This window comes from Moschus berezovskii, chromosome 9 (genome assembly GCF_049115385.1).
Source record: "Moschus berezovskii isolate FMDL1 chromosome 9, NW_MosBer_1.0, whole genome shotgun sequence".
NCBI lineage: Eukaryota > Metazoa > Chordata > Mammalia > Artiodactyla > Moschidae > Moschus > Moschus berezovskii.
Genome location: NC_142468.1, coordinates 89,346,125 through 89,363,255, shown reverse-complemented (window position 1 = coordinate 89,363,255; position 17,131 = coordinate 89,346,125). Strand labels below are relative to the sequence as shown.

General features: G+C 41.5%; 1 protein-coding gene across 8 annotated transcripts in view; it reads left to right on the top strand.

The window, feature by feature from the left end:
* The window catches only part of AAGAB (alpha and gamma adaptin binding protein), an 84,658-nt gene that overhangs the window by 39,368 nt on the left and 28,159 nt on the right, over positions 1-17,131 (top strand). For all 8 annotated transcript variants that reach the window (XM_055436111.2, XM_055436108.2, XM_055436112.2 and 5 more), the window contains one exon: positions 427-510. In XM_055436111.2, the coding sequence (XP_055292086.2) occupies positions 427-510 (84 nt within the window). The remainder of the gene's footprint in view (positions 1-426; positions 511-17,131) is intronic.

The following is a 17,131-nucleotide window of genomic DNA, read 5'->3' as shown; positions in this document are numbered from 1 at the left end:
GTATATGGGAGGAAGAAAGATATATGGGATGAGGTGGATAGATTGTGTGCTAAGTCACTTCAGTTGTGTCCAACTCTGTGCAACCCTATGGACTTCAGCCTGCCAGGCTCCTCTGTCCATGGGATTTTCCAGGCAGGAATATTGGAGTGGGTTGCTGTGCCCTTCTCGAGGGGTTCTTCCGGACCCACGGATTGATCAGCGGGTAGGTTATATGTAAACACTAAGCCATTTTATGTAAGGAACTTGAGCATCTGCAGCAGATTTTGGTATCCATGGTGGGGAGAGAGTCCTGGAGCCAGTCCTCCATGAATACTGAGGGTTAAATATATATATAAATATTTATGTGTGTGTGAGTATGTGTAAGTGTGTGTATATATATATATATATATATATTTTTTTTTTTTTTTTTTTGCCCTCCCTGATTAGATGACTTCCCAGAATCTACAGGAGTAAAGAGAATTGTTCAAGCCTTGAATGCCAACGTCTGGTCCAATGTAGTGATGAAGAATGGTAAGTAACTTGGGACTAAACGTCCTATGAATTTTTTTCCTCCTGTTCTTTCTAAGTTTTAAATTATTCAGATATATGTGGAAGCATTAGGATTATATGAAATCTGTATATTTGTTCCATTTTAAAGTCCTCAGTTGAAGGGAAAGCCAAAATAAACATTTCTAAGAATTTAAAATATATGTTTAATCATTAACAAGAATTTGGAACTCACGTTTAATATGCTTGGCCTTGTCTTTGGCTTTGAGAAATACCCCCAAAGTTGTAAAGCATGAATGCTATCCTTATAGAGCTCACAGTTCAGCAGAGGAATCAAAGTGTGTACTTTTAAAATGCTTGGTAACTGTGCAAGGCAGTCTTTGATGAGTACAGAATGCCTGATACAAGCAACAGAGGCAGAGGGGCCAGAAATGTGGCCTTTATTTATTGTGGGCCTGAGTATAGAGAGTTTCAAGACGAAAGCAGGTCTTAACAGTTGTCTTCACGGGATGGTCAAGATTTGGGTTGGTGAAGCAAGAGAGTGGCAAACAGTGGAGGGAGCATGTCTTCAAGAATAATGGTTGTATCTTTTAGGGTTTCTCAGAAACTCTTGCCTACCAGTTCTACCTAGCTTAGGGGAGAGAGGCCTGTATTTGAGGCAGGAGAATCTGAGCTTTTTCCTATAGGAAGTGGTGAGTCATTATGAGACTTCTTAACAAGTGGTGCACAGAAGTTGGCACCTTTGAGAGGTTGATGTTGTGGTGGGTTTGGCAGCTGAAGCAGGTAGAGGTAGAGCCTGAAGTCAGGAGACCAGGCCCCTGTGGCTGCAGCTCAGTAGCCATATGGCGAGAAGCTGAATCTGAAGTGCAGTTTGAAGCCAATAGGCTAGTTGGTACACATTAGCCTCTTATTGTCTGTATTAGTTTGCTCAAGGCTGCATTTAAGTACAGCCAGCTGGAGTCTTAGAACAACAGATATTTATTGTCTCACAGTTCTAGATGCCAGAGGTCCAAAATCAAGGCGTCAGCAGGGACTGTGTTCCCTTTGAAGGTGCTAGGGAGGTATCTGCCCCGGGTGTCTCTTCTGGCTTCTGGTAGCGTAATTCCAGTCTTCACCTGTATTCTCCCTGTTTGCTGGTCTCTGTCCCTGTCTTCTTTATAGGATAATAGTCATAATGAATTAAGAGCCCTCCCTACCCCAACATGACTTCATCTTTACTAATTATATTTGCAAATAAGGTAACAATCGGAGGTATGAGAGGTTAGAACTTCACCATATAATTTGTAGGGGAGCGTAATTCAACCTATAACATATTTCCATAGGAATCACTGCCTGTGTAGTGTTTTTCTTTTTTGTAGCTCTTGGCTGCCCCAACTAGTGTGTTATGCTAGGTGAAACACTGCAGAAAGAATGAGGAAGATCATGTGTCACTGACCTGATCCCATATTCCCTGAGATAAAGGGAAATCGCTTTTATAAAAATAGAGATGTTTCATCTCAGTTTTCTGTTGACACTTGAGAGTGAAGGAGGTGGGGGCGTTTGTGCTTGCCTGAGATCTAGTCTAAGCCACACATCATGGGAGAATTTGCTTCTGGCATAGAAAGGTATTCCTTCCTCCCCTTACATTCTCCTTCCTCCATTTCACTTAATTTTTTTTCTGGGGGAAAATCTACTGGGTCTGTTACATTGAATTCTAAAGATATTAGACTTTATTCTGTTGCAGAAGCAATCAAGTTAAGGTCGTGATAGTTCTAAAAAAAAGTAGATTTCAGCCTATGTTGTCATCTCCCTGTTACCAAAACAGACTCCGGTCAAGGCTTGGTTCTCATTCATTCATTCAGCAAATCCTTGTTGAAAATCTATCATGGTGAACCATTGCTGTAGAATATCATCACTATGAAAATACACTTAAGGTATGGTACATAAACAGGATCAGTGTGGAATACAGTTACATTCAGTGGTGCTTGTTATATTCATGAGAAATATTTTCAGGAGAGCTTATTTGGTTTCAATCACTTTTTGAAAAATCTGTCCCCCAAGTTTACACATTAAGGAAGTACTGTGGGCTTCCCAGGTGGTGCTAGTGGTAAAGAACCCAGCTACCAACGCATGAGAATTAAGAGACACAGGTTCGATCCCTGGATCAGGAAGATCCCCTGGAGAAGATCACAACAACCCATTCCACTGTTCTTGCCTGGTGAATCCCATGGACAGAGGAGTCTGGCAGGCTACAGTCCATGGGGTTGCAAAGAGTTGGACATGACTGAAATAACTTAGCACGTATGCACATCTTATAATTTACATTTATAACTATGAATTTAGAAGCTGGACTGAACACACTTTATTAATTTGGAATTATGGTCAAAGGTGTTTTCTGGAAAACACAATATGCTTTTCAGACACTAAACAATACTCTTAAGAGAACTGCAAAGCCAAGAGGCACACTGGATTTCTCACGGTCTTTGCCTCGAAACATCTTTTCTTTATGTTTTTTTCTCTGCAGTAAGTGATATATTGGTTTGCTATTAACCAAATCTCAAATATTGCTGTTAGCTTAATTCCATTTTTAAGAGGATCTTGAGCTACATGGTATGAAGGAAACTTAACTCTCTTCTTTCTCGAAGGAGCCCTGGGTTTGGAAAATATAGTGACATTTAGATGCAACCCAAGTTTTAGGAAGTGTGGAGGATGTCCTTGTGTAACCCCATATCTTAGATTAGAGACAGAACTCTGTATGAGTGTATGGTGAGGGTCACGTTACTGTTCCTACCTCCTGTGCTCTCTGCAGGTCCTTGCTTTGCTAGAAATTCAACCAAGGTTTTTTACACAGGGTTTTATTTATTTATTTATTTAAAATATATTTATTTTAATTGGAGGCTAATTTACTTTACAATATTGTATTGATTTTGCCGTACAGTGACATGAATCTGCCCTGGGTGTACATGTGTTCCCCATCCTGAACCCCCCTTCCACCTCCTCCCCATCCCATCCCTCAGGGTCATCCCAGTGCACCGGCCCTGAGCACCCTGAGTCATACATCGAACCTGGACTGGCGATCTGTTTCACACATGATAATATACATGTTTCAGTGCTATTCTGTCAGATCATCCCACCCTCGCCTTCTCCACAGAGTCCAGAAGACTGTTCTATACATCTTTTACACAGGATTTTAGAGAATAGTAAGACAGGTAGCATACCTAATTCATTCTAAGGCCAGGTTAAAATGATCCAAATCCCTAAAGATAGCACCAAATACTAGCAACCTCTAGCCCTGAAATACATGAAAAGAATATAACATGACCTAGTTGAGTTATTCCAAGAACCTAAGATTCTTTAATATAAGAAAAAGCTACTTAAATCACCACATGAACAGGTTATGGGGGGGATCATACGATTTGGCAGTTAATGAAAAATGCATTTAAAATTTTTAACATCTGTACAGAGGGAGGAAATAAACTGAACAAATCCAAAGTGGACTCTTGTGGCAGAAATGGGCAACATGTAATAAACTATGTACCACACTGAATGTAAAACAGGGAGAGGTGGCGTGGTACCACTTCTCACTTTCAGGACCTGATGACTAGTTTTTCTGCTGTTGTTCTCATTAGAAAAACTACTATAATCACAGCTGATTCTTTGCGATTGTTACATTGCCAGTTATATAATCGGAGAAGGCAATGGCACCCCACTCCAGTGTTCTTGCCTGGAGAATCCCAGGGACGGGGGAGCCTGGTGGGCTGCCGTCTATGGGGTCGCACAGAGTTGGACACGACTGAAGCGACTTAGCAGCAGCAGCGGCAGCTATATAATCTCAGTTAATTGTTTTGAAATATGTATTATTTATTTATTTGTCAACCAATAATGGATCATTGAGGTTATGTCCTATTGGTCTTTGATCCAGAAAAGTATCAGTTTGAAAATCTTTTAAAAATGAATTTTAAATGTGCTCAGCTTGGGGAAAACATTTCCAATTCTAATAAGGACTGTGAAAATTTAGCTGTTATGGCAAATATCCCTGAAAACTTACAGATCTGACTAGGGTTTCATTTCTTTGCAGTTTATTGGCCACTAGGCATTCAAAAGTCAAATACTCAATCTGAAAATGTACTTAATTAAAGACATAGAAGTGGATAACTTTCTTCCTGCCTTCCACCAAGATAAAGTGAATGTATCTTTCTCAGTGGGACTTCCTGACTCAAATGAATGGCAAGCTCAGTTCTTTGCTTATTGCAAGTCTAAACAACATACCTTGCTACAGTAGGTAGCCTCGTAAGTTTTTGCCCCTAGTCTTTTCCTTAAAAGTTAATAATATAGAAGAGGGTTCCTTGGGACTCTAATGGCCTGCTGGTTTTGCAAATAAGGTTGTTATTCCTTGCCCCAACAACTTGTCTCTCAGTTTGTTAATCTGTCACACCATGAGTATTATGAGCTTGGACTTGATAAAAAGTTTTGGCCTGCCAGCCTGGAACCTTGGGGCTCATAGACAGCTGGCATGGGTTGAGGAATTTTCAGGTAAGGCCCTAACAGCTTCTAGGACCACTTGTCCTGAGAATCTTCCCTTTAGAATTCCCCAAAACAACACTGTCTGCCACAGGGCTTGGCAGTTGAAACAAGAAACTGACATCTGGAAGCTGATCGGCTCCGTACAATAGGGTAAATATAAAAAATAAAGTTAATGATAACTTAGAAGTATGAGATTAACAGATCCAAACCACATAAAACAAGGATTTACTGTATAGCAAAGGGAGCTATATTCAGTATATTGTAATCGTCTGTAATGGAAAATAATCTGAATAAATATATATGTAAAACTGAATCACTTTGCTGTACACTTGAAACTAACACAGTACTGTAAATCAGTTATGTGAAGTGAAAGTTGCTCAGTCATGTCCAACTCTTTGTGACCCATGGACTGTATAGTGCACGGAATTCTCCAGGCCAGAATACTGAAGTGGGTAGCCTTTCCCTACTCCAGGGGATCTTCCCAACCCAGGGATCGAACCCAGGTCTCCCACATTGCAGGCGGATTCTTTACCAGCTGAGCCACAGGGAAGCCCGAGAATACCGGAGTGGGTAGGTTGTCCCTTCTCCAGCAGATCTTCCTGACCCCAGGAATTGAACCGTGGTCTAGATACCAACTGAGCTATCAGGAAAATCAACTATACTTGAATTACTAAAAAAAAAAATGAGGGATATATTGTGCAGCTGGAAACACAAACACACACATACACACATTAATGATACAGAAACAACCAAAGAAAAGATAAATTGAACTTCATCAAAATTAAAAAACTTTTGTAATTCAAAGTACACTTAGGAAAGTGTCCTCTGAATGGTGGAAAGTGTCTGTAAACCATACGTTTATCTGATAAGGATCCAGTTGTTCAGTCACTCAGTCGTGTCTGACATTGCGACTCCATGGACTGCAGTATGCCAGGCTTCCCTGCCCTTCACTATCTCCTGGAGTTTGATCAAACTCATGTCTATTAAGTTGATGATGCCACCTAACTTACCTCATCCTCTGTTGCCCGCTTCTCTTCTTGCCCTCAGTCTTCCCCAGCATCGGTGTCTTTTCCAGTGAGTTGGCTCTTTGCATCAGGTGACCAGAGATTTGGAGCTTCAGCATCAGTCCTTCCAGTGAATACTCAGGGTTAATTTCCTTTAGGATTGACAGGTTTGATCTCCTTCCTGTCCAAGGGACTCTCAAGAGTCTTCTCCAGCACCACAGTTCGAAAGCATCAATTCTTTGGTGCTTAGCCTTCTTTATGGTTCTGCTCTCACATCTCTACATGATTACTGGAAAGACCATAGCTTTGACTATATGGACCTTTGTTGGCAAAATAATGTCTTTGCTTTTAATATGTTGTCTAGGTTTGTCATAGGTTTTCTTCCAAGGAGCAAGCACCTTTGATTTCATGGCTGCAGTCACCATCTGCAGTGAATTTGGAGCCCAAGATTCTGTCACTGTTTCCATTGTTTTCCCATCTATTGCCGTGAAGTGATGGGATCAGATGCCATGATCTTAGTTTTTTGAATGTTGAGTTTTAAGCCAGCTTTTTCACCCTCCTTCACCTTCATCAAGAGGCTCTTTAGTTCCCCTTCGCTTTCTGCTATTGGGGTGGTGTCATCTGCATATCTCGAGGTTATTGATATTTCTACCAGCAGTCTTGATTCCAGCTTATGATTCATCCAGCCTGGCATTTTGCATAGTGTACTCTGCATATGAGTTAAATAAACAGGTAACAGTATACAGCCTTGATGTATTCCTTTCCCAATTTTGAACCAATCCATTGTTCCATGTCTGGTTCTGACTTTTGCTTCTTGACCTGCATACAGGTTTCTCAGGAGGCAGGTAAGGTGGTCTGGTGTTCTAATCTCGTTAACAGGTAATGTTAGTAGTTCTCAAACTTTGCTGCATATTATAATTACCTGGGGATAATTACCTGGAGAAGATGTTTTAAATCTCTATGCCTAGGCCTCACCCCATAACAGTTAATACAGAATCTCCAAAAATTTTCCAGTTTGTTATGATCCACACAGTCAAAAGCTTCAGAGTAGTCAATGAAGCAGATGTTTTTCTGGAATTCCCTTGCTTTTTCTGTGGGCCAACCAATGTTGGCAATTTGACCTCTGGTTCCTCTGCCTTTTCTAAATCCACCTTTTACATCTGCAGGTTCTTGGTTCATGTATTGTTGAAGCCTGTCATGAAGGATTTTGAGCACTACCTTGCTTGCATGGTGAAATAAGTGCAACTGTGCCATAGTTTGAACATTCTTTGGCATTGCCATTCTTTGGAATTAGAATGAAAACTGACCTTTTCCAGTCTTGTGGCCACTGCTGAATTTTCCAAATTTGCTGGCCTATTGAGTGCAGCAGTTTAACAGCATCATCTTTTAGGATGTGAAATAGCTGGGATTTGATCACCTCTACTAGCTTTGTTCATAGTAATGCTTCCTAAGGCCCGCTTGACTTCACACTCCAAGATGTCTAGCTGTAGGTGAGTGACCACACCGTCATGGTTATCTGGGTCACTAAGACCTTTTTTGTACAGTTCTTCTGTGTATTCTTGCCACTTCTTCTTAATATCTTCTGCTTCTGTTAGGTCCATACCATTTCTGTCTTTATTGTGCCCATCTTTGCATGGAATGTAGTACTTAGAACGTATAAAGAACTCATAGCTTAATAATAAAAAGACAATGCAATTTTTAAAATGGTGAAGGAGTTGAATAGACATTTTTCCAAAGAAGGTACACAAATGGCAAGTAAGCACATGAAAAGATGCTTAACATTATTAATCATCAGGGAAGTCACAACCACGTGAGATACAACTTCATTCCCACCAGGTTAGCTGTAATCATTAAGAAGTGTTAGTGAGGATGTGAAGAGATTAGAACCCTTATACGCTGATGATGAGAATGTAAAATGGTGCTGCAGCCACTTTGAAACAGTAGCAGCTTCTCAGAAAAGTAAGCCATGTGACCCAGCAATTCCACTCATAGGTATTTTACCCGAGAGAATTGAAAACATATGTCCACAGAAAACTTGCACACAGATGTTTCTAGCAGCATTATTCATAATTGCAAAAAAAGTGGAAACAAATGCTGAATTGGAAATAACTGCTGAAAACAACATCCACATGATAGAATATTATTCAACCATAAGAAGAAATGAAGCATGGATGCATGCTACAGCGTGGATGAACCTCAAAAACACTATGCTGAATGAAAACAGCCAGATACAAAGGCCACATACTTTAACAATTCCACTTAAGTGAAGTGTTCAGAATAGTTAAAGTCATAGAGATAGAAAGTAGATTAGTGGCTCCCAGGGTCAGAGAGGGGTGGTTTGGGGTATGAGATTTCTTTTTTGGAGTGATAAAAGTGTTTTAGAATTATATAGTGATGGTGGCTACACAACTTTGTAAATATACTAAAACCCACCAAATTTCATACTTTAAAGAAGTTGAATGTTATATATATGTAAATGATACCTCAGTAAGAAGGAGGAAAGTGAAGGCTGGAAGGAGAAAGGCAAAAAGGAAGGAAGGAAATAGTACTGTTAATGATGATAGTACTGTTAGAAGGATGTTGGCAGGAGAAGGCAGTGAGATGGTAACCATACTAATGAGCTGCTGATACACATACATTATCTTATTTAATCACAGTATTCAAAAGAGTTAGGCTTAAAGAGGTCAAGTAATTTCCCCAAGGTCTTATAAGTCATCAGTTCTCAAACTTGTGTGCACACTGGAATCACTTGGGGAACTTTAAAAAGTACTGATGCCTGACTCTCATTCTTGGAGATTCTGCATTAACTGTTGTGGCCTACACATAGAGATTTAAAACATCTTCTCCAGGTAATTATCCCCAGGTAATTATAATATGCAGTAAAGTTTGAGAACCACTAATATTAGCTGTGAAATAGCAAAGCCTCTGATTTGAACTTAGATCGTTATAATTTTGAAGTCTCATGCATTTAACCACTGTAACGTGTAGCCTTATAAATTACTATATTGTAATGAAATTTTTCCAGAGTCTGGTGACAGTGTCGTGTCCCAACATTTCTACGTAGCTGTGTGACCTTATGTAGATCTCATTCTGTCTAGGCTTTATTTTTAATCTAGAAAAGGAGGTTGGTCTCCATTCATGGCTCTGGCTGTACAGTGAGATCACCTGGGAAGCTTTTACGACCTGTGCTATCTGGGTCTCACCCAGACCATTTATCTTAGAAAGGAGCGGTGGCTACAGTATTTTTTAAGTGCCTCAGGAATTCAGATACACAATTTGGTTGAGAACCACTGACATAGATGATAGTCCTCTAATTCTAACTTGTAAGAGTCTGTGCTTAATCCACGGGAGTAAACTCAGCATTTTGAAAGCTATTAGCCCTTTGACTGATTTGCTTTCTCCCATTCATGAATTGTGTAATACTCACAGGTCACTCCTCTGACTTACAAAGCCAGAGGACAGAGCTAGGACTCTTTCCAGGGTAGAGTTACCTAGAGGCGAAAGTGAAAATAGTGTGCCCTGTCCTCTGTACTTCCTTGTTACCTATTTCTAGTATGACAAGATCTCCTTGAGACCTTAGATGTGGCTAGATCATATGAGTTTGTCGTCTGTCAACCTCAGCTTTCTCACTGTTTCGTGATTTTAAGATCCAGTTTCAAGTGTCTATTCATTGATTCAGAAAAATACTTGTTTTTCTTCTGGCTGGGCTGGGTCTTCATTGCTTTGCCCAGACTTTCTGTAGTTGTGGCAGGTAAGGGCTACGCTTCATTGTGGTGCGCAAGCTCACTGTAGTGGCTTCTCTTGTACAGCACAGTCTCTAGGCATGTGGGCTTCAGTAGTTGCTGCTCGTGGACTCAAGAGCACGGGTTCAGTATCATGGTACATGGGCTTAGTTGCTCCCGGCGTGTGGGATCTTCCTGGACCAGGGATCAAACCCATGTCCCCTTTATTGGCAGGCAGATTCTTATCCACTGCACCACCAGGCAGGTCCAAATAATATTTATCAAGTGGTTACTGTGTGCCTGCCAGGCATTGATCTCTGTGGCTGGGATACATCAGTGAACAAAACAGACACAAATTTCTGTTCGTGGGGAATTTTCATTCTAGTGGGACACATTAGCCAGTAGACAATACACCCAATTAGTAAGTTGTACAATATACTAGAAGATGATAAGTGATAATGAAAAAAAATAAAGCAGGGTTAAGGATGTTGAGATGGTTAGGTGTAGGTCTTAAGGTTGATCTTAAGAGCTTGAGATCTGAGGATGGAGATGAGGTATTTGCCATGTGATATCTGGGAGAATAGCTTAGCAGGCAGAGTGGATAGCTACAGCAAAGGCCCTGAAGAGAATCCACGCCTGGTGTGTGTGAAGAATATTGAGGACCGCACTGTGGCTGAGGAGAGAGCACAGTCAGGGGATAATGAAGGACCAGTTATTCAGGTCTCACAGTCCATCACAGTAACTTTCGTATTTGCTCAGAGTCAGCCAGGGACTTTGGCGGCGCTTTTGCTGAGTAGAAGAGTAACATGATCTGACGTGAGGTCTGGAAAGAGCACTCTGGCTGCTTTGCGAAGAAGGAACGGTGGAGGTGAGGAGGAACCAAGGTGATCTCATAGGAGGTGATTGCAGTATCCCCGGTGAGAGAGTGGTGACACAGACCAGAGTTGTAGCACTGGCAGGAGTGAGGAAAGGCCAAGTTCCGGATCTGTTCTGCGGTCATGCCAGCTTGATTTCCTGATGGTTTGGATGTGAGGGATGAGAGAGAGGACAGTCAAGGAGAACCCCAGGACGCGGGCCTGAGCAGTCAGAGGAAGAGGCTGCGTCAGCAGCAGAGGAAGCTGCAGGTGAAGCCGACTTTGAGGGGCAAGGTGACATATCAGTGGTTTACTTTTGGACGTGTTAACTTTTGAAATGGACGCTAGACTTTCAAGTGGAGATATCAAGTAGCCAGTTGGCTCGATGTGTGGAGAGGCACATGCATGGCATTTAAAACCTTGAGCCTACATGAGCTCCATAGCCAAGCGAGTAAGTGTAGTAACTAAAGAGGACCACGGACTCAGCCCAGGGACATTCCAACACGAGGAGGATGGGGAGAAGAGAAAGAACCAGCCAGGGACACAGAGAAAGAGTGACAGGGTCCTGGAAGCACACGTGGAGGGCTGTCAAGGCGGAGGGAGTGGGCAGCTATGCCAGATGCCACTCACAGGTCAAGTAAGATGAGAACTGAGAACTGACCTTCAGATTTAGCTATGTGGAGATCATCAGTGGACTTGAGGAGAACAGTTTTGGTGAATTAGTTTTAGGAGAGATTGGGAGGAGAGGAATTGGAAATGGTGACTGAAAACCACCCTTGAAATTTTTTTTTTTTTCCAGGAAAAAGGAACAAAGAAATGGGTGCTAGTGAGAAGAGTGTGGTTTTCTTCTATTATTTGTTTTTAGAATGAGATCAAGAGCAGCATGTTCATAGGCTGAAGGGAACCATCTTATAAAAAGTGAGAAAACTGTTGAAGGAGGAAAGAGAAGGGAGGAGTGCTGGAAGGCTGTCCTTGAGTAGGTGAGAGAGGGCAGGCTCTAATGGGGGAGTGAAGAGGTTGGCCGTGAGTGAGAGGGAAAAGCAGACCTGTGCAGAGGCAGAATGGAGTCTGTGGGTACAGATGTTGCTGGGTGGGGAGATGTGGCATGGAAATCTGTGGAAGTTTCTTCTGATTGCCTCTGTTTTCTCAGTAAAGAAGAAGCCAGGTTATCATCTGAGGACAGAAGGAGGTTGAATTAGGATTTGAGGAGAGAAAAGAAAATGTGAGTTATCTAGGAGAATGAGAGAGTAGATGATGTAAGATAAAATGCTAAAAATAAATGACTGCCAGACAGCACGAAGGGGCCCACTTGAAATTTGGTGTGTTATGTTTAAAGTGAAGACAGGCACAGGTGGTGTGAGTGTGTGTATGTACCTGTGGGGGGTGGAGTCGAGGGGTGGGTCTTTTCCCTGGCTGCCTTAAGGTACACGGGTGCAGCCATGGAATCATCAATTGAGCTTTTTTTTTTTTTTAATTTTTATTGGAGGCTAATTATTTTACAATATTATATTGGTTGGTTTTGCCATACATTGACATGAATCTGCCCCGGGTGTACATGAGTTCCCCTTCCTGAACCCCCCTCCCACCTCCCTCCTCCCCTTATCCTCCCTCTGGGTCATCCCCGCACACCAGCCCCAAGACCCTGAACTGGCGATTCATTTCACATATGATAATATACATGTTTCAATGCCATTCTCCCAAATCATCCCACCCTCACACTCTCCCACAGAGTCCCAGAGACTGTTCTGTACATCTGTGTCTCTTTTGCTGTTTCGTATACAGAGTTATCATTTCCATCTTTCTAAATTCCATATATATGCGTTAGTATATTGTATTGGTGTTTTTCTTTCTGGCTGAGCTTTTATCAAGAAAGGATATCATGGTAAGAGAAGAAAGGGATTAGGTTGTGTCCATAAGAGAGTGAGTATATGATTGATCATGGAATTTAAGCTGGCTAAGAAACGGAGAGAGAAAATCAGTGGGGAGAGGTTCAGGGAAAAGGTGATAGTTTTGAGGTCCCAGTGAAGCTGAAGGATAATTGGCTTGGGCTACTGTAAGGGGGTGGGGATAATAAGCTGGGAAAATAAGTGGTGATCAGCGAATGAGATGCATGAAATTGAGATGACAGAGGGGTTGTAATTGATAATAATAAGATCTTAGGCTATGACCATGTGACTATTTGACTGGTTGAGGACAACGTCTGTAAAACGGAACTTTAATGAACCAAGAGTCGAGTTCTTTGAAGGACCATCAGTGTATATATTGAACTTTCTGAGAGTCAGACAGAAATAGTATTGGAGAAAAGGACAGTGAGCCAGTAAGTAAAATTGTGATGAAGTAAGGGGAATGATTGGATAATATGTTGGATGATGGTGGCAAAGTATCAGATGCTTGGCCTTCAAATATAGACTGTGTGAGAGTATTGGTAGGGTTTTATATTCAGAGGCAGTTTTAGAAGTAAGTTAATCCAGTGGGAGTAGGGGACCTTATATTAGATATGACACACATCTTCTTGAGGTGTTTGCCTGGCTCCCATTGATAATCACTTTAACTAGTAAGCCAGTATTACCCAGTTGAGTGATAGGTGACATATCTCTCGAATGCATTTAGATAGAAAACTGATAGGAACTTTTGAGTTAGTCTGTTCCATCCAGTACAGGTATGGTTTCTATAGCATCCCTGCTAGATGATTGTCCACCATTTTTGGTTGAATGCTTCTAATAATAGGTACTTCAGTATTTTATGAAGCAGTATTCCTAGAAGCAGTAAATTGCATAGAGAAGTCAGAGAACAGGCCTGTTAATTCTCAGAAGGTAGAATATCTTAGTCTGGTAGTTTGGGGAAAGGATGTTTTACTTTGTGACGTAGAGCTGAGAAGAGTGGTGAAAATTTTCTCTCTAATGTATTTTCCCCACATCTCCCTATTTACTGGCTTTTGTTTTGATTACTCTTCTTCCTTGTCCTCCTCGGAGGTGAAGAAAGTTGCAGTGGAAATGGTTTAGCTCAGAGCTGTTGAAATGATCAAGGGGATGGGAAGAATGGAGATTGTCTAAAGTAATGAGTTTGGAAAAACCAAAGCTGAGAAGGGATTTAATTGGAATATGTAGTGTAGGGTATGCATAGTGTACATACGGACTTGATTTCCCAAAGCCTAGGAGGTAATTTGTGGAGTACATTCCACTAAGAGGTGATCCAGGCAGAAAAGAGAAATGATTCAAAAAGGACTGCAGTGAATTCTTTTGAATGACAGTTGTGCCTGATTCAAGTTAGGAAGGCACTTGGCCTAGACTTTTAAGACTTTTCTTTTGGAGAATAATCATTTACTTCCCGATATTTTTCTATGCAGTATTTTTTTCTGTCAAGTCTGTACTGGCTGTACAGATTGCATATTGTTGAATTTTATAAAATTTAATAAGAGACATTGTTTTATTTGGTATGCTAGTGTATATGAATTAGCCAGGGGAAGCATTTAGAACATAGAATCGCTGTGCATGCCTCTGGCGTGATGTGTTCCTTTCATAGATGCAGAAAAACGAGGCCCCAGGGAAGAGCGGGTGACTTGCCCACATCTACACGGTGAATCAGTAGCTAAGGTGGGACAAGAGGGAAGGTGGCCTGACCCAGGAGTGTTGTGTGTTTTTCCATTACTGTGTGTGTGTGTCTCTGTGTGTGTGTTATTTGCTCAGTCGTGTCCGAACTCTTTGCGACCCGTGGACTGTAACCCACCAGGTTGGGAATTCTCCAGGCAAGAGTACTGGAGTGGGTTTCCATTCCCTTCTCCAGGAGATTACAGTGTGTGGATCTACATTATTGGCTGGTGAGAGAAATGAACACAGAGGAGTTAAATAATTTACCCAGGCTGCATGGGAAATTATTGGCAGAGTCAGATGAGTTCATTCCCCACAGAACTCTCTTAAGCCAAGGCGTTCTGCCATGAGTAAGATTTTTAATGAGACAGGCAGGAAATAATGATCATACCTGAGTTTTTGGACCTTTTTTACTGACTGCATTTTAAATAAATCCTTTTTAAAAGGTTTTCTGATGTGGTGTTGACACTAACTTTATCCCATTGTTCTGCACTTAATCCAAAATACCAGTAAGACTTCTGGATAGTTACTATAATAACTATCCTGTTATGCCTAGTGAAAGATAGTTTATTTTAAATTATTTCACTTCAGAGTCACCATGGATTATTCTCTGTCGTTTGAGTTAAGGTTTATTTGTACATAATAGGTGCTCAGTTAATGTAATTTGTTACTTAATTTCACATTGTAAAAGGAACAGGTTAAATTATAGTACTACAGGGAATGAGATGGCTGGATGGCATCACCGACTCGATGGACATGAGTTTTAGTGAACTCTGGGAGTTGGTGATGGACAGGGAGGCCTGGCATGCTGTGATTCATGGGGTCGCAAAGAGTCGGACATGACTGAGTGACTGAACTGAACTGAACAGTTGTAGACCAATTGTTATTCTAGAGAGAGATTTATAAATCTTCTTGATTTAGAGGTAAAATTTCTGGGTTAACTTATAATAACCTGGTTTCATATTCTTGGCCCTACCAATGTCTTGTTTCATAAGTGAAAACTTCATACTTTAAAAAAAAACATTTATTTTAAATTGAAGGATAATTGCTTTACAACTGGTCAATTGTATTGACTTCTGCCATACATCAACATGAATCAGCCATAGGTATACGTATGTCCCCTCTCTCTTGAACCTCACTCCCACCCCTCCATCCCCCACCCCTCTGCCACATTGTCACAGAGCCCCAGTTTGAGTTTCCTAAGTCATACGACAAATTCCCATTGGCTATCTGTTTTACATATGGTAGTGTATCTAATTTATTTTTTATATGTAGAGCATAGATAACACATGTATAAGCATAGATATAGTACATCTGTGATGTTGGTAGTTCCGTGGGGAGGGTATATCATAATTAGGAAACAAATGTCTAGAAAGGCCCTGAGGGGACGTGTCTTTGTACCCAATTCCTGACACAGAGCTCTAGATAATACAGTAAATTAATATTTGGGTTTTGTCCTGGCTCCTGAAATAACTCCAGAGCAGTCAAGGTGAAATGGTATCTTCTGTGAATTCAATAACAGACCTCTTTAGACCACACTGGAGTTTATGTTAATAGAATGACTTTTGGAAAGCCCCTGAGAATGGGAGACTGGTTATCGGGGGAATCAACCACATGATTAGATGGTTGGAACTTTCAACCCCACCCCCAACCTCTGAGTTGGGGAGGAGGGCTCAGATCAGATCAGTCGCCCAGTCGTGTCCGACTCTCCACGACCCCATGAACCACAGCACGCCAGGCCTCCCTGTCCATCACCAACTCCCGGAGTACACTCAAACTCATGTCCACAGAGTCGGTGATGCCATCCAGCAATCTCATTCTCCGTCGTCCCCTTCTCGTCCCGCCCCCAATCCCTCCCAGCATCAGAGTCTTTTCCAGTGAGTCAACTCGTCGCATGAGGTGGCCAAAGTATTGCAGTTTCAGCTTTAGCATCAGTCCCTCCAATGAACATCCAGGACTGATCTCCTTTAGAATGGACTGGTTGGATCTCCTTGCAGTATAAGGGACTCTCAAGAGTCTTCTCCAACACCACAGTTCAAAAGCATCGATTCTTCGGCGATCAGCCTTCTTCACAGTCCAACTCTCACATCCATACATTACCACTGGAAAAACCATTGCCTTCACTAGACGGACGTTGGTTGGCAAAGTAATGTCTCTGCTTCTTAATATACTATCAAGGTTGGTCATAACTTTCCTTCCAAGGAGCAAGCGTCTTTTAATTTCATGGCTGCAGTCAGCATCTGCAGTGATTTTGGAGCCCCCAAAAATAAAGTCTGACACTGTTTCCACTGTTTTTCCATCTATTTCCCATGAAGTGATGGGACCAGATGCCATGATCTTTGTTTTCTGAATGTTGAGCTTCAAGCCAACCTTTTCACTCTCCTCTTTCACTTTCATCAAGAGGCTTTTGAGTTCCTCTTCACTTTCTGCCATAAGGGTAGTGTCATCTGCATATCTGAGGTTATTGATATTTCTCCCGGCAATCTTGATTCCAGCTTGTGCTTCTTCCAGCCCAGCGTTCCTCATGATGTACTCTGCATATAAGTTAAATAAGCAAGGTGACAATATACAACCTTGACGTACACTTTTTCCTATTTGGAACCAGTCTGTTGTTCCATGTCCAGTTCTGACTGTTGCTTCCTGACCTGCATACAGGTTTCTCAAGAGGCATGTCAGGTGGTCTTGGATTCCCATCTCTTTCAGAATGTTCCACAGTTTATTGTGATCCACATAGTCAAAGGCTTTGGCATAGTCAATGAAGCAGAAATAGATGTTTTTCTGAAACTCTCTTGCTTTTTTGATGATCCAGCGGATGTTGGCAATTTGATCTCTGGTGCCTCTGCCTTTTCTAAGCAAGCAGGGGAGGAGGGCTAGAGGTTGTTAATCACCAATAGTCAATGATTTAATAAGTCATTTCCTTCCAGTCAAAGTGTAAGCAATGCAATTTGGAATTTCCAGATTGGTTAACACATTGA